The 22,251-nt window shown below is 49.2% G+C and overlaps 2 protein-coding genes across 4 annotated transcripts; both read right to left on the reverse strand.

The window, feature by feature from the left end:
• Positions 1 to 109: 109 nt before the first annotated feature.
• H2BK1 (H2B.K variant histone 1) lies at positions 110 to 5,058 on the reverse strand. Its single transcript, XM_025862164.2, has 2 exons — positions 2,215 to 5,058; positions 110 to 370 (listed from the first exon to the last, which is right to left on the reverse strand). Exons 1-2 carry the CDS (start codon positions 2,344 to 2,346, stop codon positions 134 to 136), a joined length of 369 nt encoding a protein of 122 aa, XP_025717949.1. The 5' UTR covers positions 2,347 to 5,058; the 3' UTR covers positions 110 to 133.
• Positions 5,059 to 5,195: 137 nt separating this feature from the next.
• On the reverse strand, positions 5,196 to 17,403 carry ABCF2 (ATP binding cassette subfamily F member 2). Of its 3 annotated transcripts, none has more exons than XM_025862162.2 (15): positions 17,255 to 17,403; positions 16,407 to 16,605; positions 14,208 to 14,420; positions 13,552 to 13,734; positions 13,297 to 13,468; positions 12,064 to 12,159; positions 11,132 to 11,234; positions 9,848 to 9,943; positions 9,331 to 9,450; positions 9,154 to 9,243; positions 8,674 to 8,784; positions 7,956 to 8,018; positions 7,629 to 7,757; positions 6,748 to 6,951; positions 5,196 to 5,819 (listed from the first exon to the last, which is right to left on the reverse strand). In XM_025862162.2, exons 2-15 carry the CDS (start codon positions 16,561 to 16,563, stop codon positions 5,682 to 5,684), a joined length of 1,875 nt encoding a protein of 624 aa, XP_025717947.1. In that variant the 5' UTR covers positions 16,564 to 16,605; positions 17,255 to 17,403; the 3' UTR covers positions 5,196 to 5,681. The 3 variants fall into 3 exon arrangements, with proteins under 3 accessions (XP_025717947.1, XP_073743576.1, XP_025717948.1); XM_073887475.1 differs by lacking the exon at positions 17,255 to 17,403 and adding an exon at positions 17,214 to 17,231; XM_025862163.2 differs by lacking the exon at positions 17,255 to 17,403 and adding an exon at positions 16,690 to 17,178.
• Positions 17,404 to 22,251: the final 4,848 nt, after the last annotated feature.

Below are 22,251 nucleotides of genomic sequence, written 5' to 3' on the forward strand. Positions count from 1 at the left end.
AAGTATGAATAAGTATTACTCTACCCTGTAGCCATAAAGAGTGACAATACCCTTGCCCCACATCACACCTCCCCTTTCCAAATCACCACAGTGCGCGGGAACAGTTCACTCTTTATTAATGTTTGGCCCTGGGTCACTTGGAGCTGGTGTACTTGGTGACGGCCTTGGTGCCCTCGGACACGGCATGCTTGGCCAGCTCCCCGGGCAGCAGCAGACGCACCGCCGTCTGGACTTCCCGGGATGTCAGTGTGGTTCGGCCTGAGTACTGGGCCAGCCGGGCAGCCTCGCCAGCCAGCCGCTCAAACACATCATTCACAAATGAGTTCATGATGCTCATGGCCTTGGAAGAGATGCCGATGTCTGGGTGCACCTGGAGAAGCAGTGGGACCACTCTGTTAAGGAGGAGGCTCCGCCTGACGCAGCAGGCCCCGGCCCCGGCCCCGGCCGCAGGTCCTGGCTCAGGACTGCAAGGCTGCCTCACCAGCCTCTCTCCAGAGGCCAAGACATGGAAATAGGGGTTGGGTTTTTTTACTACTACAACCGAGTTAAAAGGCTTTCCCAACTGTAAAAAAAGTAATGCCATTAAGTTCCTTGTATGAGCACATATAAGCATCAACCGTTGACAAACGGAATCAGTTACACAGCATTTTGCTTTTTCTCGTTTAGTGTATTTGCATAGCGTTACTCCTAGAAAGCGACGCCTAGCGGTGAGGTTCCCGGAGGCGGGATGGCCCCTGGGTCCAAGGGTTTACACACTTACCTTGGCAGATTGTTACCAAATTATTGTCCGGAGAGCACACTCATGTGACACGATCTCAGCACCAGACTAGGAGTCAGAACACCTGTGAGTCACTGCCTGACCTCCAATGAGGCACTCTCCTCTGGGCCTCAGTTTCCTCCTCTGTCACCCAAGCTTTTGACCTAGGTGACCTCCAATAACACAAGTGGTGGGGGCCTGATAACAGTCCAAACGTGGGAGTGGCCAGACATGAAGTATTGTCCCCGTGAAGTGGGAGGGGCAACTGCCAGCGACACATATCAGGCCAGTGGTGGAGACAGAAATGGAGCCCGGGCTCTCCGCACAGCCTCTGGATGTCACCGGCAGCAGGGGATCCGAGCCTGAACCCCTCGTGCTGTCATCACATCTTTTTCTCTTTGGGGCTGAGGGGGTCACAGTCTGTGGGTGACCCCTCCCCCCCAAGCAGCTCTCCTTCGCCAGTCCAACCCGGGGCCAACCCTTGCCTCACAGTTTTTGGGTCCAAGGTTCGGTGGAGCTGCAGGGCTCACCAGTGTCCCCTCCCACCCCCATGCTCTTCAGGTCCCTGGAGTCAGCCCTCCGCTGCTGCCCTTCGGCCTGTCTATGACAGTGCTGGTCCCGCCCCCAACCTGACCCCACAAAAGCATTCTCAGAGACCCAGCTTGTCAGGTCCCCGAAACTGCTAGTGGGACTCAGACTGGAGACAGGCTTCATGTCTAGATCTACTCTCACAAGTGCCAGGAGTAGGTGCTTCTCGTAGGTGCTCTGCTAGGCTGCACGCACAGAGAGCATGCACAGCCCCTGTGGGTTAAGAGGTGGGACAATCAGGAAGTAGGTGCGGGGCCTGCTCAGAGCCGGGATGGGGGGTGCGACCTCTGCGGCTGTCAGGGCATGTGACTCAGTCGGTGCACCGAGCCTTTACGGACCTTAGGTTCCTCCTCTGTGCAGCAGGCCAATCCCGTAGCCCCTCAGGGACTGGGTGCTGTGTGGCTGGAAGGCCTTCCCCGAGACTTAAGCTCACACACATCACTCCCTGCTCCGGCGAGCACGAACAGGGCCTCTTGTTTGTACCGTCGCGGGTTTGGCATTCGCTCACCCTTCAGCCCCGCACTTTCTTACGGTCGTCCCTGTCTTTTCATTATGCCCCACCTAACGTTCCACATAATCACCTTGTCTGTCCAAAGCCCTGGAAGCTTCTGGACGGCAGTGGCGTGCTTTAAAGGTCTCCCGCCCGTCACAGGTGCACAACAGATACCGAGAGGTTGTAGGGGCCTCTGAGCTCGAGTGGAGCCGCCTCCAGAGGGGCACGGCGTGCCTGACTGAGGCCACTCGCCGCAGTGCCAGGAGTAAACAGGGTAGGACTCTCTGTCCAGTGCTCTCTCAAGGCTCTTTGGCCAGCACACGCCACACACACCCACAGACGCGTGCGTGCACACACGTTAGCTCCCCACTCTCACCTGCTTTAGCACCTTGTAGATGTACATCGAGTAGGTTTCCTTGCGCCGGCCACGCCTTCTGGACTTCTTACCGCCAGAACTACGGCCCCTTCGGCCCCCAGACGGCTGCTGCTGCCCATGCTCAGCGCTCATTCTCCTGCTCCTCCTGACGGCCACCTCCTGCTCCTTGGGGTATTTTATGGAGTCAGCTGCCCACCAGGTGGGGCTGGGGGCCAGCACCTGGGATGGAGAGGGGGGAGGGGGGAGGAGCTTGGCCCAGCCCTATCCAGAACATGCTCTCCCTTAATCTTGAAAGAGGCTAATGGCTCCCACCTCTCCCCCAAGTGATTGCCTGTCTCTGAATGAGAAGCCCCCCCGCACCATCTCCCAGCGTAGTACACACTTGTGAGAGTTCACACACCACCCAGCCAGGCTATGAGATCACTCTACACCCACTGTGCTCAGCATGACTTGAAATGCAGGGGAGTGTCGGGAGGAGCACAAGGCACCCCCCCCCCCCCCCCCCCCCCCCGCAGAGCCCTACAATGCGGTGGAAGAAGCCAGCCCGGCTCACAGGAAAGAGAAGAGTGAGACTAAAGGGGGTATAGGGACAGAGAGTTCGGAAAAGAAAAACTAGTGAGGGCCGCGGCGCCTGGGCGGCTCAATCGGTTAAGCGGCTGCCTTCGGCTCCGGTCACGATCTCAGGGTCCTGGGGTCGAGCTCGGCGTTGGGGGGGGTGTCCCTGCTCAGCGGGGAGTCTGCTTCTCTCTCTCTCTCTCTCCCTTTGCCCCTCCCCATCGTTTGTTCTCTCTCTCAAATAAGTAAAATCAAATCTTAAAAAAGAAAAGAAATACTAGTGAGGGCTACAGTAGCCAGAGATAGCTTCATGGAAGGAATGGGAATCTGACGCTGGTCTTTTGGGGGGTACAGTTTAACTGAGAATGACAGGACAATCCGTGGAAAAAGCAGAGTGGAATCGATGCGTGCCGAGTGCAGTGAGGCTTGGACGGAAGGCAGAAGTGGAGCAGAACCTGAGCCTAGACCAGATGCAGGCAGCAGGAAACCACAGGCTGGGAGGGCCTGCCAGGGAGGGGGTTTGGGCGGACTGGAGGAGCCAGAGCAGAGAAACACTGGATGCTCTCCATAAAAGCAGGTGATGTGGGCTCCCCGTGGAAGCTGCAAAGGAAAGAGACAGCTGTTCAACGGAGTAGTTCTCACTTTGCACCTACGTGTGAATGGTATTTCAGGTTCTTAAGTGCTGTGATTAAAGAAGCCTGGAGCAACAGGAGAGGTATGGGCTTGGGGGGGGGAAGAGGGTTTTCCCAATCAGGAGGAGGCGGGGGAGAGTGGTGGAGACAAGCACCACCTGCGGGTGGGTGAAAGCCAGCCTGAGCGGCCAGCACCTCACCAACCTCGCCTCCTCACCCGCTTCCCAACATCCGGCCACCTCTTCCGGGCTAAGGTTTAAGACGACCAGGAGGGAGTTCTTAATCCAAAGTAGAACACTGCTTATTTTAGGCCTTTGTAGAAATATATGTATTGTGGGCTTTTTAAGCATTCTTGAAGTTTCTGAAATTGGCTTTTCAAGGGGTGGGGGGGACAGCCACGCTGAGTAGCCTGCTTTGATTCTTCCAGTTCTGAAACCTTACTTAGCACCTCAAGTATTCTACACTGAAGACCCTGAGGGACTTCAAAGGGAATTGGTACGAACATACCCAGGATCTCCCTTGGCTGAAGTAGCAGAAGCTCTCATCTCTGTTCCCATCATCCCAGCAGCTCATTCTCGAGGCCATTCTCCCCCTACCCCCTCTCTGGATACTTAGAGCAGACTGCCTTAGGCACAAAGGCACAAAGTAACGAAGCCAAGCCCCTCAGGGTTGGAGTCTGAGCCTCACTCCAGCCTCGCCGCTGAGGGCTCAGCTGCAGCTTCTCACCTCACGTTCGCTCTCATCGTTCCATCTGCCCAGGGCAGCTCTTGGACTTCAGGGCCATCTGAGGTCCTATTCATCTTTCAAGTTGGAGCACCAGTCCTGTCTTTCTGGATAACTACTCACAAGAAACTTTCCCCCCTTTTGAATCCTTCTTTGTCTCCTAACAAGTCACAGTTGAGCATCTGATCTATGCCATTGTGTTCTCTAGTCAGTGTTGGTTTCCCCATTAGATCGTGAGCTCCTTAGGGGTTTAGACACCATCTGGGACTGATTAGATGTACTGTAATCAGCACTGAAAACTCATGCCTGTGTAAGGTTTCCCCACAGGGACGGCTGCGGAGGTGGTATGATGAATCCGCATCAGTACAGATGGCACCGGTGTGCCTGATGGACAAAGGTTGCAAGTGCTATTCAAGTTCAGATAGATCATGCAGGGCCCTGGCCGGGAAGTAAATGAGACCACGCTAACAAAAATTAAGGCCATGGACAGATAAAATAACAAGAATTCCTGTATCCCACCCAGGAGTGGTGGTTCACAAACTTCAGTGTGAAAATGCAGACTCCAGACCATTTCTGCATCTCTCCCATCCCACCAAATGGAATCAATGGGTTGGGGCCTGGGGATCTGCATTTTAACAAGCACCTCCTGCTCCAAGTGTTGTGGTGCAGGTCACAGCAAGGGAGCCTCAGACCACTCTGAAAAACATGTCTCAGGAGAGTGGTTCTCAAAGTTCAGCCCCCAGACGAGCAGCATCAGCAGCACCTGGAAACTTGTTAGAAATGTTTTAATTCCTGGTCTCACCCCCAAACCTACTGAACCAGAAACCCTGAGGCAAGACCCAATGACTGGTGATCTAATGAGTCTTCCAGGTGATTCTGATGTGTGTGGTGAGACAACAGCCTAAGACAAGGCACAATTTCACATCAAAGGAGGGAGTTATTCCAGCTCCTAAAGCCTAGTCTTTAGTCCGCATCCATCCCACCGATTCCCGCCCAAGCTCTTAAGTGTGTTGGCGCTGCAGGGAGGAGGGGGGTGACGGGCCCAGAGACCAGAAAAGGAAGGGAGGGACCATGGCTTCTTCTTTCTTTATTGGACACTTTGTAGATGTCACGCAGGTCTAAAAGTTACACTGTTAAATAATTATTTAAAAACCGACCAGGACTAAAGCCCTGGTCCAGAGCTCCAAACCAGAAGCAGAAAGGAATGGGGGTGGTGGGCTGGGGGGTATTCCTCCAACATCACCAAAACCCAGAAAACGAGGACCCTAAGCTCTTTCACAGGCCAACCCAGGATGTGGGCCCTTGGGCTAACCCTCAGGTGCCTCTGGCTGCATCACTATCAGGTCAGTAACCAGCAAGGAGCTGGCAGAATAGCCAGCCGAGTCCAGACATGGACAAAAGTAACTGGAAGGACAGGAAACGGACAGGTACTGTCCAGCTGTAGATAAGATCACAGAGTGCAGCTAAGGCAGGTGGGGGCAGGGGAGGGGCTGGGGAGCGGTATTGCAGCAATGCAGGAGTGTGGCCCCAGAGGCCCGGCCCCATCCAGGCAGGGGCTCACACATTGTGGGTCCTCCTGGTGAGCTGGGGCTCTTCGCCCACCAGCTTGGACTTGAGGTGCTCCTTGTAGGCCAGGATGTCTCCAGGCCACTTGGTGATTGTCTGCTTCTCACAGACCCAGATTTCCTGTGCAACCTAGAAAGCAAATCTTAGGCTTAATAACCCTGGCCAGCACTCTCCCGGTCCCTGCCCAGAAGACCACTGTCAGGTGAATCCAGGAAGAAACCCCCACCGCTCAGCCCCATATCCAGCTCACAGTTTCACCATCTCTAGGTTCTTTGGGATGCCTAACCCAAGGGTACTGTAGCCAGCGGGTTTGGAGCCCTTCAAGCCAAGATCTGCTGTGTCTCCTCATCTCCAGTTCCCCAACAGGGCCTACATCTGTTTAGAGGCCTCACTCTCGGGCGCCTGGGTGGCTCAGTTGGTTAAGCGACTGCCTTCGGCTCAGGTCATGATCCTAGAGTCCCAGGATCGAGTCCCACATCGGGCTCCCTGCTCAGCAGGGAGTCTGCTTCTCCCTCTGACCCTCTTCCCTCTCGTGCTCTCTTTCTCTCTCTCTCAGATAAATAAATAAAATCTTAAAAAAAAAAAAACTGTTTTAGAGGCTTCACTCTCAGCTTCCTTTTCTCCACCCCATCTTTCCCAAAGCTTCAGAGAAATGACCAGCAGCTTTTCCAGCAATGACTGGTGGTAACCCTTTGTCTAATCCAAATCCTCCTTAGTATAATACTATTTCTATGCTAAAGAATCTTGGGAATAGTAAAAGCACCTTGTTCTATACCCGACTTCCTCACCAATTTTGGCTAACAGTGCCAAATGTCAAATAGGCTAACATCCCCAAATAACTACTGAAAAAAATGAAGTATTTCTATTAAGACTTTCTAAGTTTCTCAGAGAGCCATAAAATCTGGTCCTCATCACCCTATTTACACCCTGAGACCTTTTCCCACATCCAATAAACATGTATTAAGTGCCCCCCTCCACACACACGCCATGACCGTGTTATACCCAACCTTCTCCTGACGCCCTCTGCTCTGACCCCCACTCCAGCCAGGGGCCTCACCTGCTGAATGAGTCTGAAATCATGGCTGACCAGCATCATACCACCCTCAAATTCATTGATGGCATCGGCCAGGGCGTCGATGGTCTCAATATCCAGGTGATTAGTGGGCTCATCCAGGAAGAGCATGTGGGGGTTCTGCCAGGCCAGCCAGGCCAGACACACTCGGCACTTCTGCCCATCAGACAGGTTCCGAATTGGGCTCACCTGAGTGGAACCATGACATTTATAGAACTTGGCGTTACTCCCATCACACACAGCATGACTCACCCCTCCCCACTGCTTCTCCATTAATGTTATCACCATTCTACAAAAAGGAAGACCCAAGATCACAGAGTGAGACAGCGACACAGCTACCAGTCTCTCAAGGCCTGTAGGGATAAATGTGGGAGCCTGAAGCACCTACCTAGGCACCTAAGGCCATAGCTCTTGCTCTCTCTCGGCACTTAAATCGTAACTAATTGGAACAATCTGGTGGATCCTCAATCCGGATCTGAATCCAGGAACTCGTTTTCTAGGTTCCAATTTCCTTTGCCCCCAAGCGCTAAGGTTTATCTTGCTAGTCTGGGACCAGGGCATGTCAGAGACTGGCATGCTCCCTCATAAGGAGACCCGAATACTAGGATGCATACAACCTAGGGCAAAGGAAAGCTAGTGGGTTCTCCTGGATGCTAGAATCAAAGGAAGACACTTTTCAGTAGAGCATACAGCTCTTGGTCTCAGGGTTGTGAGTTCAAGCCCCACATTGGGTGTGGAACCTACTTTAAGGGAAAAAAAAAAAAAAAAAAAGGAAGAGACCTCAGGTCGTCAGAACAGTGTCCCCTAACCACACAGGCACAATCTCCCAGTTATCTGGGGTTGTTCCCCACATCCTCTCCGCTGACCTGCTGTTTCCCAGTGAGACCATATCGACCAATGATTTTCCTCATTTCTTCCTTCTCCTTAATCTCTGGGTAGCACTTCATCATGTACTCCAAAGGTGAGAGGTCTAAGTCCAGCTGCTCTTGTAAATGCTACAGGAAAAAAAGAATTCACTCAGATGTGACTGGTGTCCCACTTCAAAAGGAACCCTGCTGGGTTAACTGCTGAGTAACTCTACCTCTACGCAGGCACCTGTTCAAGATTCCAGGAGAAGCAGGCAAAAGCTAACTTGGTCGCATGCAGCCCCCTTCCCACACCCTGGATACCATTCCATACCCCAAGGCCTTTACCTGATGGTAACGTCCTATCTTGACATGAGAGTGTTTTCGGATCATCCCGTCTGTGGGTAGTAGCTAAAAAGAAAAGAGTATTAGGTGGAAAGATAAGCACATAGAAAGGGAAACTCGGTCAGAAGCAGACATGAGCAGAGTAGGAAAATAAGCGTATGTTCACTAAACAAGATGCAGAACTTCCTAAACAGAATCTACACCACCTCATAGACTGCTAATCTGGACACTCTAAAAATATTTAGGAAGCTACACTGAAACAGACGTTCTCAAGGGGAGCAAAGATACATACAACACAGTCTACTTAGTAATTAAATGTCTACTATAGAATGCACCACCTGCAAAACAAAGGACCTGGACATACCTACAACACAGGTTTTCTCAAACAAAAACACTGTCTCTAAATGCACATGTTCCTCTAAACGCTCTAACTGAAAACAAGGAAAAATGTTGAGACACATGCATGTTTTCTCTCTCTCACACTCACGCACACACAGAGATCCTCCTTCCCTCCCTCCCTCTGAGAAAACAGCTCCAAGCTTCAGCACTGCCAGTGACAACATCCCCCACTCCAGAAGCCGGCTCACTCACCACCAGCAGCTCACTCACCACTGGCGTGCTCAGCCCCTCCAAGCATAGTGGCCCCTGCACACCTTCCCTCTTCCTCAGACACAGTAAGTACCTACTCTTAGAAATCGCACACACCAACTTGGTACCATACCTCTCCAGTTAGCAGCTTCAGAAGAGTTGACTTCCCTGCTCCATTGGGCCCCACCAGAGCCACTCTCGTATCGAGATCAATACCAAATTCTAGATTGTTGTAGATGCAAGGCTGAGGTGGGTGTGAGAGAGAGATCAAAACAAGGCTAGGTTACCCATCAATCAATTTGGCTGGTAGATAACCCCGCCATTTTCCCAGTCACCACCGGAGGTGGGAGTGTGGAGGAGGGAGGCAGCTCTCAGAGCAGACCCCAACCCACTGCTTCCACCCACCAACTCAGCTGAGCAGGTATCCTCCCAAGTACTTGAAGAGGGGTCTCTGTGAGACCCTGGACGAGGCACTTAAGCTACTATGTCTGAAATATCCCGTGACCACGTGGGTTAGTAGGTGGGTTCAGCAAAGAACAGCAGACTCTCTCAGCCAGTTGATGCTTACCTTATAAAATGCACCCCAGCCTCCCAAACACAGAGGAGTACTCACCCCATCTTTTGTATACTTGAAGCTCACATTTTGCACCATAATGACAGGTGGAGGAATCTTGCCACACGGTGGAAAATAAAATGACAATGTCTAGGAAGAGGAGAGGGCGTTTATCAAGTTAGGTTGTGTCTTATCCACCTCACCGTAGGCCACTAACTTTACCGAAGCGGACCCCACCTTGTCGCTCACGACCCTCTCCGTCAGTCCCGATGCCATCATTTTCTGTAGTGTTTTCTCCTTGCTCTGGGCCTGCCGGGCCAGCTTGGCACTGCCATGACCAAACCTAGCAATGTAGTTCTGAAAGAGACCAGAAATGGGGCTTGGAGTATGGGCAGGTACCAAACAACTCATTTTAAATGTGGGGTAAATACTGGGGCGCCTGGGTGGCTCAGTCGTTAAGCGTCTGCCTTCGGCTCAGGTCATGGTCCCGGGGTCCTGGGATCGAGCCCCGCCATCAGATTCCCTGCTTGGCGGGAAGCCTGCTTCTCCCTCTCCCACTCCCCCTGCTTGTGTTCCCTCTCTCAATGTCTCTCTCCCTCTGTCAAATAAATAAATAAAATCTTTTTTAAAAATAAAGAAATAAAAACAAAAGTGGGGTAAATACTGATGACAACTTCTTCCTGACTTCCAGCACCCCTCAATTCCCCAAATACCCTCATCCAACTCTCCTGGAGAATGTGAGCTCAGCTCTTACCTTCATGTGTGCAATCTGATCTTGCTCCCAGTGAAACCTCTTCATCTGGTTCTCCTCCAACTCCAGCCGTGTCTTCACATACTGATCATAATTACCCTGCAGAGAAATGTGCCAGGCAAGGCAGGCAGCTTTAACCTCGGTCCTGGTTCTCAGGGTTTAGGGGGATGTGGGATGGCATCTGACTTGGCCCTGGCTATAAGACTGTGCGGCAGGGAAAGAGGAAGTACATTAACAAAGCATACCCCAACCCAGAATCTGAGATCTTTCTAATTGTGTGCCTCTCACTCTTAGCTTAGCCAGAGCAGGATTCCAGAGCAAATCTTCAGGTTAGCCATAAAGACACCCACAGCACTGGCAGTAGTCCTGACCATAACTGTCACATGGACATCACGAGGCTCACTGCCTTCCAAGAGCACCTTCTACTCCTTCCCACCCCGCTTAGAGGGTGAAGCCCCATGTAGGCTACAGAAACTGCACCCAGAAAGGAAGACAGTAGACCAATCAGATTTAGGACGTAGCAAACACTGCACAATTGGACTGCGATGGTTTCTATCTGCAAAAAATTGGACTCAACCTAAATATTCATCAAAAAGGGCCTGATACTAGATAGCTACACAAAGAAATATTATGCAATTACTGAAAAGAGTGAGGTTGCTCTATACATATTCATATGGGAAGCAGTATAAGATATAAAAATGTAAAAGCAACCTACAGAAGAGAACAATTATTAATATTACAGCTCTGATATGTATACATGAAATTTTCCACAAATCCTTGCAAGTATACATGAAATCTCTGGAAGACTATACAAGAAATTATTAATACTCCCACAGTGAGCATAAGTATGAATGAAAAAAACTCTATTTTCTTTCTTTTGAAATATAAAAAATGAAAAAGAAAGGCAGACAAGTGGGCTGTTGAGATCCTGACTCCCATTCTTCATGGAAGGAGGAGTAAATGTGCTGACTGTCATAAAGCAGAGTTAAGTAGTCATTCAAGAAGGCAGGGAGCAACAGGGCCTGCCTGGGCACCATGAAAAGTCAACCGCTTTACCAAAAAGCAAGTACACACCACGTACACAGGCTGCCAATCGATGGCCTACAACCCGAGAGCAACTACTTCGAGACTAAAATAGAACAAGGCTGCAGGACTCCTTGTCCACATCTTTTAATAGCAATAGGTAGAAAAGGCCTACTAAGTCTGTTTGTTTTGTTTTTTTTAAAGGAGAGCTTCAAGGAGCTGATAAGCACAGAGGTTGCCGTCGAGAAGCTGGGGCCCGCTCACCGTGTAATACTTCAGCTTCTTGTTGTGCATGTGAATGATGTTGGTACAGACACCATTCAGAAAGTCCTGGGAATGAGAGACGAGGACCAGGATGCGCTTAAAACTGTAAAGCAGAGAACCAGTCAGGGAGGTACTCACAACTGTGACGGTCCGCGACAGGGGAGCCGAGAGGCCCAGACAACCTTCATCTTTCCCCATCCTTACGCCGGAGCACCCTTTAGATTTAACAGCCAATTCCCTGCTCCCAGCAACCACCCAGGCCACCAGTGCACAATCCACCTGTAATGGCACTTCGATGCCTTTCATTCTGAGTTTCCTCAATCTGCTGTTCTAATTTTCAGCAGAATGGAGTGGAGATGGTAGTTCACCAGTGATGGTAAAAATAAGCGTATGTACACAAACATATCCATAAATGTCTCTAACAGATGGGTGGGAAGAACTGAGCAGGTGCGATAAAAATCACTAAATTCTGCTTTTTGAAAGACGTTACCAAGTCATTGCAGAGACCACTAAAAGCCTGCCCTCAGAGTTGGTACAATATTCCAGTTATTCAGCTCTTTAGCCATATGTCACTGCATCATGATCTTCAGTAGGAGGCCCCTCTTTACATGATGCATAGAAATACAGTTAAAAGAAAAATACTGTCTAAAGACATGTATGAAGTATGAAGATGCTGTAATTTAACTGGGAAGAACCGAGAAAGTTAAAAAAACAACTGGCACATTTCAGACTAAAAATAACTAATCAAACAAAAAGGCCTGCCCTAAAGTGCTTACCGTTTTTTCAATTTGGCCTTCGCCCAGCCTTGCATCAGTTCCTTTTCTCACTGCTCTCCTATCACTGCAGTTTCCAGGCATCCATTTCCTTTAGACTCTGCTCAAATCCCCCCTTCAGGACCTGCCCACTCCCACCCCCCATCCCTAGCCCCTTACGTCTTTAATTCTTCTTCCAACCACACACAGGCATCGAGGTCCAGGTGGTTGGTGGGCTCGTCCAGGAGCAGCATGAAGGGCCGAATGAAGAGGGCTCTGAAGGATAGGAAAGGAGACAGAGCCCCTTCAGTCTGCTGCGGGCTACACAGGAGGGGACGGCCCTGCCTGCTACCTGCAACTCTGGTCAGGCCTGGCTTCAGTCCTGAAATCAATTCTAGGTTCTATACCTTCAAGGAAAGGGGAGAACGAAGAGAGAAACCAGAACTGAGATGAAAGGGCAGAAAACAGTGCTGAGAAGCACAAAGATGGCGCAGTTTGAGGATAAGGTTGTAAAAGTCCTTATGAGTCTGGAAAGTCTTTTACGCTAAGTTGGTGACCATCAGGAAGACAAAAGGAGAGAGGAAATAAATTGCTAAAGCAAAAAGTATTCAAGTTAAACTTATCCAATGGGGTTGCCAGACTTTTAGCAAGGAGGCCAAAAAATGTTCTCTTCTTAGGTGGAATCTCAAGCCAGCAGAAGCAAGGGGATAGCACTGGTTCCTAGACCCACAGTCACCACACTGCAGAGTTTTTTAGAAACAAGATTTCCAGGCACCAAATTCCAGTATTCCAACTGCACAGATGTGAAGAAGAGGCTAGGAAATCTGTACTTCTAAAGCTCCCTAGGGGAACCGGAGGTAGCTAATCCTTGCTAGCACGTGGAACCACTGCTCTCATGGTCTAAGGCACACACAGAAAGCCTTGCTAAAGGAGCGTCTCAAACCTCACCAATTTACTTGGCAGAGAACCGTGGGGTAAGGGAGCACCTATGGGGACTTTCTGGGGGGACTGCTGAGGGAACGATGGTCTCTACAAACTCACTTTGGGTCCAGGTCACAAGAGGTAAGGAAAGATTACTTAATAACTGCCTAATATATTTTATCTTTACATAGCAAGGATCAGGACTGAAACACAGAAAAGGAAAGGATGGGAGTCAGGAAGGAAGAAATGGGCCTACTTTACCATTTTACCTAGGGCTGATCCTAGGATTCCCAAACACTGTGCCAGAAATCCAACAATGATCACTTCAGTCAGGAAGCTCACTCATTAGCCCAAGCATACCACCCCCCTCCACACCGCTGGTGTCTTGTTACTGACCACTGACCCCTGTTCTCAACAGTTCCACTGGAGTAAGCATTCAACCCCGAGGGAAATGGGGAGCTACAGAGGGTAGAGAAGGAGGAAGGAACTCACCTGGCAAGGGCAACTCTCATTCTCCAGCCCCCACTGAAGTCTTTCAGCTTCTTGCGCTGCATGGCAGGAGTGAAACCCAACCCGTGCAAGATCCGTGAGGCCCTCATCTCCGCCTTGTCGGCATCCAGCTCTTCCAGTCGCTCGTAGAGCTCCATGAGCTTCTCACACTCGGCTGCGGGCAGAGAATGGTTCGTGAGGCTCCCTGGGCCTTCCCTGGGAGGAGGTCCACCCCTACCCCTAGGTCCGGAGCCCTACCATCCTCATGAGCCAGCCGCTCAGCCTCCCTCTCCAGCATGGCCCGCTCTGTGTCGACTTCCATCACACACTGCAAGGGTGTCTTGTCACTAGGGGGCATCTCCCGAGTCAGATGGTAGATGTCAATGTGCTCAGGGATGGGCACTTCCCGTTTCCCAATAGCAGAGAGCAGCATGGACTTTCCTAAGAAGAGCAGGCAAAGAATGGGAAGAGGACACTCAGCACAGGTCTGCCTATCGTTCCCCTGTACCAGTTCCTCCACTCCAGCCAAACCATGACCTCACCATTTTTTTTAGTACCTTCCTTCCTTCCTTTCATTTGTCCCCACCCCCCTGCTTTCTGGGGCTACCTTTCCAACTTTCCTCCAATTCTTGTCCCACCCCTCTTCCGTCAAGTCAGATCACCTATAGTGGCCTCACACACCACCAGGCCTATCCCTCCCACCCACTCCTCCAGCACCTACTGTCTGTAACTACTCCTGTGGTACTTACCACATACTGCTCTGTACTGCTAGTTCCTTTTCCCTGGACATATGTGGTCTCCCACCCATATTGTAAACTCCTTGCTTTGCACATAGCTGGTGCTAAGTAAATACTTGCTGAGTGACAGACGAGCCAAGGAGAGACACCTCCCACCTCGCCTTCCAAGGGCCTCACCAATTCCATTTAAGCCAATGAGGCCATAACGACGGCCTGAGTTTAATTCCAGTTTGGTGTCACTGAGCAGCTCTTGACCATGAAAGGTGAGGGAGAGGTTGATAATGTGGGCGTCGGTACTGTTGGGGTGAGAGGCAAGGACACCAGTGACAGCTCGAGCAGCAGCTTTCTTCATCTCAAAGTCCTCTAGCTCCTTTGTCAGCAAATCCACTTCTGGAGACAGAAAAGAAGTTTGGGAAGAGGGTAAGGCAGACCCCACCCTCGCACTAAAAGAGCATTCAGACAGCTCAGTTAGTAGAGAAACAGCCTTTTAAACTGAGGGTCCAGGGTTCGAGTCCCTGTTTGGGCACTGGAGGTTTTTGGCCCTTACCTAGGTGACCAAATGTTATCATATGAAGACCTAAATGCTGAAAAAGGCATGCCCTGCAGGACCTGGGCTCAAGATCAAGTGGAGCTGACTCAGATGTTTCACAAGCTTTACAGAGTGTATACATTGTATACAGATCTGTCCTAATACCCTCCTTTCATAGCCTACTTTTTACTTCACAACTGTGAAGACTGTGTGACAATGGCAATCAGTAAAGGTGGGAGAATGGTGACCTGGAGCATCAAGTAATCTCCAACTCAGAGAGGAGAGAGGACTCAGTCTTGGCAGAGGGAGCAGAAACGACACGGGTCCCTGATAATAAGAAATGTTTTAAGAGGGCTGGAAAGAAAACAGATGTCACATTTCAGAACAGCAGCTGCCTGAGGAAGCAAGGTGAAAACTAAAGCTCTCCTATTACTGAGATGGGGATACAACAGCTGGGTTCCCTGGAAATCCCATTTTCCTAGGGGCAAAAGTGAAGAAGAAATTTGTAATGGGAACAGTGGACAATAGTCTCAAGTAGGATTCACTTTGCTACCTTTCCAAATCAGCGAGAGCAAGCTGATGAGAGACACTGCTTCACCATGGTTCCTGAGGACCTAGACGGGACCCCACCTCTCTATTTTAGAGATCACAACTCAGCCTCCTCATTCACTCCCATCATTTTCAACTTGGCAATCCTCCACTACTCTGGCCAGGAATAACACTTCCCTGTGGCTTGACCTTACTGCACCAGCTTTCTCCCATAATTCTTATTTTGGAGACAATTCCTACCACTCAACTCTCTCCTCTCAATCACTTTTAATTCCCCCTTTTCCGAACTCCTGTCTGTTATGACTTGTATTAATAATTTCACTCTCCTCTTCAAACATTTACTTAGTATCTCCATCTGCAAAGTCAGTCCTACAAAAAAGTATGACCCAAGAAACACGGTCCCTGAACTCAAAGATCAAATGATTTTGATGAAGAAACAGAAGACACAACATAAAAAGTAACACTATACGACAGCACAGGGGTATAGCAAATGATATTATTTTAAAGGTCAGGTTTGATGGGGAAAGTTTTGCTATCCTGAGCTGGGCCCCGAGAGAAATGTCAAATGCACCTAGCACAAAAATTGTGGCATTAGAACCTTGGTGTATAAGGGCAAAAATGTCATGACTAGTCAAGCGACAATAATAGTCTGGATGGAGCAGGTCTGTTTGGGGAATTTTCAGAGGGGCAGAAAGAAGGTTAGGAAGAGACTTCCAAGGGCCTGGAAAATTCTGTATCACACACTGTCATGTTTCCCCAGCTGGACTGTAAGTTATCAGAGAACAGACAGTTCAAAGTGCATCAGTATGTAGCATGGTGTCTAGCATTTGAGAGGTGCTCAATAAATAGTTCCCAAAATATAAAGAACAGAAAAGCATCTTTTCCCAGGAAAAATCCAAAAAAGCAATTCATAAGTTTCTCTCTTGGTAGAGTCACTACCCCTGGAAGGCCAGAGGTGTGATGTGGCAAAGAACCTGGCACACTGACCACCATGTGCAGAAATGGAAAATGAGAAAAGGGCAAGGAACTGACCTCCTCTGGCTAGCATGCAGAGCACCAAGATAGCACAATACCCGTCCATTTGTTTGCCACCAGGCATGTGAGAACCTTGCGTTCGGTTTTCCTGATCAATAGCAAGAGGGCACGAGCTCCAATTCTATGGGTCTGGTTCATCCTGAAAAGTTTTGTGGCACCGGATATATTCTCCAGTGCCCCCCCGCATCAGGATTCTGACTCCAGTTTGGGCACCCATTAGGTGGTAGCAACCATCCCAGGAACCCACGTCTCCCTCAATTCACCTGTGCTCTCTCGGCCATTGGCCTCATTTTTCTCTTCTGCCATCTGTGGTTCTGTGACAGTATCTCCGTTTTCTTCGTGTCCCTTTCTGGGCCGCTGCCGTGCTTTGGCAGCTTCCTTCTTTTTGGCTGCCTTCTTCTTGGCCAGGTCAGAGGGCATGGTGGTGAACCACAGGGGTACGAAACTGTTCTTACAGGGAGCCTGAAGAAAGGCAAACACCCCACAATTCTGAACTTGTAGTAGAATGCCTGGGCCCTGCTCCATCCCGCTCAGGAATTTTCCTACCAAGCTTCGGATACCCTGCTCCGCCCATGCCTAGCCGCTCCAAATTTTGTCAGGGTCCCTCAAGCCAATTCTGGTCCTCGGCCGCTTTTCTAATCTTAACATCTCTTCCCTCAGGCTTTGTCCACCAATCCCCACGGACTGCCTCACTCTGGAAACGCTCCTCCTTTCAGGGCCTCCAGTTAGGGACCAGGTTCTGCCCCCTCGGCAGAGGTCCCCGTCTCCGGTTTCCCAACTTGGCGCTCCAGCCGGCCGCCTCACTTTCCCGGGCTTCCTCCTCCCGTCTGCCTCGGTCCTCCTCTCCGTCTCCCCCTCCACACCACCGAGCCGTCGGGCCCAGCTTCTTCCCGGGACGCACTCGTCTTCCCCTCGCTAAGTCCCCTCAGGGTCTCCTCACTCGCCACCCCCGGGACTTTCCCCAGCCCCCGCCCGTCAGCGTCTCTCCCTGGGCCCTTTCTTCTCCTCCGCAGCCTCCTCCATCCCGACCCCGTCCCTCCTCCCTCTTCTCTTCTTCCCTCCCCCCTCACCGGCCAGCACCCTCCCCCCGGCGCCCCTTCCCCCAACTCACTGGGCCTCGCCGCTCGGCCTCTGTCGCAACAGAGCTGCTCCTTCGGCTCCTCCGCGTGCGGCCGGCTCACCGGCCAATCACGGCATCGCGCGGCTGTCGGCGCGCCGCCGCGCAGACTCCTGGGAAGTGTTGTTCTCGAGCCGCGGCGGCCAGAGCGGAGACCCCTCCTCGAGAACTACCGCCTATCGCAGGGACCTGCCGGGCTCGCGTGACGTCATCAGGATGAGCGAGGATGGGGGGGGATTAGAGTCCAAGAGCCAGCCCCCAACCTGCCGGCTTTGGGCCTGGAAACTGCAACTCCCAGACTGCTCCTCGGATAAGGGGCTGGGCCTTCCAGGCTTTACCCCACCTCTCAAAAAATCTGTTGAGTTATGTGCAGATACTGAGTTTATGGGGCCGCCCAGCCGGCTCAAACATCGGGGCGAGCGACTACACTTCCCAGCGTGCGTCAGGAGGGAGTGGGTCGAAACAATGGGGAGAGGAGAGGAGGGAGGAGGAGGGAGAAGGAGGAAGAAGGAGGAGGAAGAGTGGGGCGACCGGGAAGAGAGGGCCGAGGAAGAGGCGCGTCACGACGAAGATGATGCGAAGAACAGAATTCCTCTTTGAAAGAAAGGCGTCCTCGTTTTATGGAACCGAGATTTTAGATGCTGGTCCTGTGTTAACCAAACTTAGAGGGTGCCGAACGTTGTTCCTGAACCTTTGCCGCTTAGCCTACACACTCCAGAATTGTTAGGTTTCCATGAAAGCCGTGTAAGTCGGCTGGTAAGAGTTCTGAAGTTAAAAACAAAACAAAACAAAACAAAACAAAAAAGAAAAAAACCCTTTCCTGAGTTTAGCTGTATCACCGGTTAGGCTTGTAACCTTGCCCTTTTTTTCCCTCTTGAGTCTTACTGTTTAAAATCCCTTACGGACTTCTCATCGCCCACGTTGTAAACCCCAAATCTGTAGCCTCAAACACAAGGAAGACCTTTTGTGATCCCTGTTACTTCTCCAGGATTTCGATCAGCGGCGCCCCACCGTCAGTGATACTGCTAGAGGGAGGCAAATGAAGATTTTAACCCCTTTGAGCACATTCTTCAAAAGTGCCCCCACCTCAGTAAAAAAAAAGAGAGAGAGAGAGAGAGCTCACTCTTCTCCCATGGAATGAACTAGTTTTTCTCTTCAAACCTGATGCTCCACTAGAGTCTACGTGTATTTCAAGTAAGCCTTGCTATTTCATGCCTTTATGCCTTTGAGTATAGCTTTTTCTCGAATACGCTCCACCAATTAAGTGCCCATCATATGTCAGGCTCAGAGCTAGATACTGGAGTTGTAATGGAGACAAGTTATTCCCTGACTCCAGGGAGCTCATAATTAAGAACATTTTCTTTTTTTTAAAGATGTTAGTTATTTGTCGGAGAGTGTGCACTCACAAGCAGGGGAAGGAGCAGGCAGAGGGAGAAGCAGACTCCCCACTGAGCAGAGAGCCCCGCAGTGGGGGCTCAATCCCTGGACCCTGAGATCATGACCTGAGCCGAAGGCAGATGCTTAACCTACTGAGCCACCCAGGCGCCCCTGCGAAGCCTTTCTTTATGAAGCAGAGAAATTATATATGCTTGTGGATCACATAAAATCACTCATCCAAGCACCTAGCCTCTTGGGAGCACTGTCGACAATAGGCCTCCCTCTCCCAGCCTCATTAAAATGTGTAGTTACAGGCAGGTTACAGAAAACTAACATTTATTATGCTCTTACATTTAGGCTATCCCATTTAATCCCCCCCTCCCAAACTCTGAGATGGGTATTATTACCACTTTGCAGATTAGAAACAAAAGCACAGAGCTGTTAATAAAACAACACTGCTGGTAGGAGACAGTGCCGGGGTTTGAGGCTGGAATTTTCTGGTTTGTAAAATGGCTTGGGATGGCCAGAGAAAGATTAACCAGCTACTTCTCTGAAGCCACCCACATAGCAACCAATCACATCCACGATTTCCCATGATCAACAGTTGCTGGGCAGAGTCTCCCTCAGCACAGCAAGAGTAGCTTAGAAAAATTTTTGGCCACGTAGAATTTCTGCCATTCTCACCTAAGGTTCTGATCTTTTGCAGGGAACAGACCTGGGTATGGGGGAGAAAGAATTGGGAAAATGGGAGGGAGAGAGTAAGAGAGATGTGGGAAGAGAAGAGAAGAAAAGAACTGGTTAAGTTTGAAAAATCACAGGTCAGTGCTGGAAGAAAAACATTTGGTCTGGGCTCTTTATTTAAAATATGAAGAAACGGCACCTGGCTGGCTCAGTTGGTGGAATGTCCAACTCCTGATCTCCGGATCGTGGGTTCAAGCTCCACGTTGGGCGTAGAGCCTACTTAAAAAAAATAAATAATAAAGTAAAACATGAAGAAACTGAGACCCAAATAAGGAAATGTTTCATCCAGAATTACCTAGAAACTTAGTAACCAAGAAGGGTCTGGAACTGTGTTGTTCAATGTGGTAGTCCCTACCCACATATGGCTGTGGAGCACTTGAAATGTGGCTAGTCTGAATTGACTAAGTGTAAAATAACTGTCAATTTCAAAGACTGTGTGTGGAGACAAAGGAGGCAAAAATATGCAATGGGAAAAAGACAGTCTCTTCACTAAATGGTGTTGGGAAAAGTGGACAGCTACATGCAAAAAAGAAGAAGAAGAAGAAGAAAAGAAGAAGAAGCAGAAGCAGCTGGGCCACTTTCTTACACCATACATGAAAATAAACTCAACATGGGTTAAAGACCTAAATGTAAGACCTGAAAGCATAAAATTCCTAGAAGAAAACATAGGCAGTAATCTCTTTGACATCAGCCGTAGAAACGTTTTTCTAGATATGTCTTCTTCGGCAAGAGAAACAGAAGCAAAAAAAAATTTTTTAAAGATTTTTTTATTTATGAGGGACAGAGAGAGAGAGAGGCAGAGGGAGAAGCAGGCTCCCAAGGAGCAGGGAGCCCGATGCGGGACCCGATCCCAGGACGCTGGGATCATGACCTGAGCCGAAGGCAGACGCCCAACCGTCTGAGCCACCCAGGCGCCCCCAGAAGCAAAATTAAACTACTGGACGACACCAAAACTAAAAGCTTCTGCACAGCAAAGGAAACCATAAACAAAACAAAAAGACAACCCACCGAATGGGAGAAGATATTTGCAAATGATATAGCCAATAAGAGGTTAATAAGTAAAATAAAGAACTTGTGCAACTCAACACCAAAAAAATCTGAATAATCTAATTTATTTTTTTAAGATTTTTATGTATTTATTTGACAGAGAGAGACACACAGAGAGAGAGGGAACACAAGCAGGGGGAGTGGGAGAGGGAGAAGCAGGCCTCCCACAGAGTAGGGAGCCCGATGCGGGGCTCGATCCCAGGACCCTGGGACCATGACCTGAGCTAAAGGCAGATGCTTAACAGCTGAGCCACCCAGGCACCCCCCGAATAATCTAATTGAAAAGGGGCAGGAGACATGAACAGATCTTTTTCCAAAGAAAATGACCAACAGGTACCTGAAAAGATGCTTAACATCACTAATCTTCAGGGAAATGCAAATCAAAACCACATCCCACTTGCCAGAATGGCTAAAATAAAAAACACAAGAAACAAGTGTTGGTGAGGACATGAAGAAAAAGGAACTCTCATGTACTGTTGGCGGGAACGCAAAGTGGTGCAGCCACTGTGGAAAACAGTATGGAGGTTTCTCAAAATATGAAAAGCAGAATTACCATACGATCCAGTATTCCACTACTGGGTATTTACCTAAAGAAAACAAAAACACTAATTCGAAAAGATATATGTGCCTCTACGTTTACTGCAGCATTATTTACAATAGCCAAGATACGGAAGCAACACAAGTGTCCACAGAGAGATGAATGAATAAAGAAAATGTGATATATATGCACAGTGGAATATTACTCAGCCATAAAAAATGAAATCTTGCCATTTGCAATAGCATGGATGGATCTAAGGGTATAATGCTAACTGAAATAAGTCAGTCAGAGTAAGACAAATACCATATGATTTCACTCATGTGTGGAATTTAAGAAAAAAACCCCAAATGAACAAAGAAAAAAAGGAGACAAAAAAACCTGACTTTTAACTATAGAGAACAAACTGGTGGTTACCAGAGAGGAGGTGGGTGGGGGGATGGGTGAGAACGGTAAAGGGGATTAAGAGTAGACTTGTCAGGGGGCACCTGGGTGGCTCAGTCCTTAAGCGTCTGCCTTTGGCTCAGGTCATGATCTCAATCCTGTCCATCGCCCCCCCACCCCCCCCATGGAGCCCCATATCCTGCTCCTTTCTCAGCAGGAAGCCGCTTCTCCCTCTCCCTGTGCCCCTCCACCCCGCTTGTGCTCTTGCTCACCATCTCTCTCTCTAATGAATAAATAAAATCTTAAGAAAAAGGAGAGAGTACACATAACAAGCACTGAGTAATGTATGTAATTGAATTACTATACTGTACACCTGAAACTAGTATAACCCTATATGTTATACTGGAATTTAAAAAAAAAAGCAAAAAGAAAAAGAAAAAGATTGTACGTGGGAAAAAGTGTAAAATATCTCAATTTTTATATCGATTACATGTTGAAATTATATTTTGATATGTTTAATAATATAATTATACTATTAAAATTAATTTCATCTGTTTCTTTTTCCTTTTTAAAAATGTGAAAATTTTAAATTACATATACAGCTCACATTATATTTTTGTTGGACAATGCTGGTCTGGAACCTGTATCTTCCAGAGTCGAGGTAAGCATCCCTACCCTGCTTCCCAGGGTCTATTCTAACAAATCATTCACTTACCACTTATTATGTGTCAGTAGCTCAGGGGACATCAAATTGCAGTCTAACTGAGGGTAAAGACCAAAACACAGTAAAGGAAAACAAATGCTGGTAACCTCTATCTTATATACTTCCGAGAATGATGGTTCTTAACTCTACCAGCCCCAGTGTTCCCTTTTAATAGCAAACTTTTCTTTTAATAACACCCCCTTA

The sequence above is a fragment of the Callorhinus ursinus genome, unplaced genomic scaffold, assembly GCF_003265705.2.
Source record: "Callorhinus ursinus isolate GAN/ISIS: 27379988/994484 unplaced genomic scaffold, GSC_fseal_2.0 scaffold80, whole genome shotgun sequence".
NCBI classification, from domain to species: Eukaryota; Metazoa; Chordata; class Mammalia; order Carnivora; family Otariidae; genus Callorhinus; species Callorhinus ursinus.

Coding starts and splice junctions, on each gene's coding strand:
- H2BK1 (XM_025862164.2), bottom strand. CDS start 2,346: ATGAGCGCTGAGCATGGGCAGCAGCAGCCGTCTGGGGGCCGAAGGGGC. Junction 371..2,214: donor TCTACAAGGTGCTAAAGCAG/GTGAGAGTGGGG, acceptor CTGCTTCTCCAG/GTGCACCCAGACATCGGCAT.
- ABCF2 (XM_025862162.2), bottom strand. CDS start 16,563: ATGCCCTCTGACCTGGCCAAGAAGAAGGCAGCCAAAAAGAAGGAAGCT. Junction 13,735..14,207: donor CATTGGCTTAAATGGAATTG/GTGAGGCCCTTG, acceptor TGCTCTTCTTAG/GAAAGTCCATGCTGCTCTCT. Junction 9,944..11,131: donor AGAAGCTGAAGTATTACACG/GTGAGCGGGCCC, acceptor ATTTCTCTGCAG/GGTAATTATGATCAGTATGT.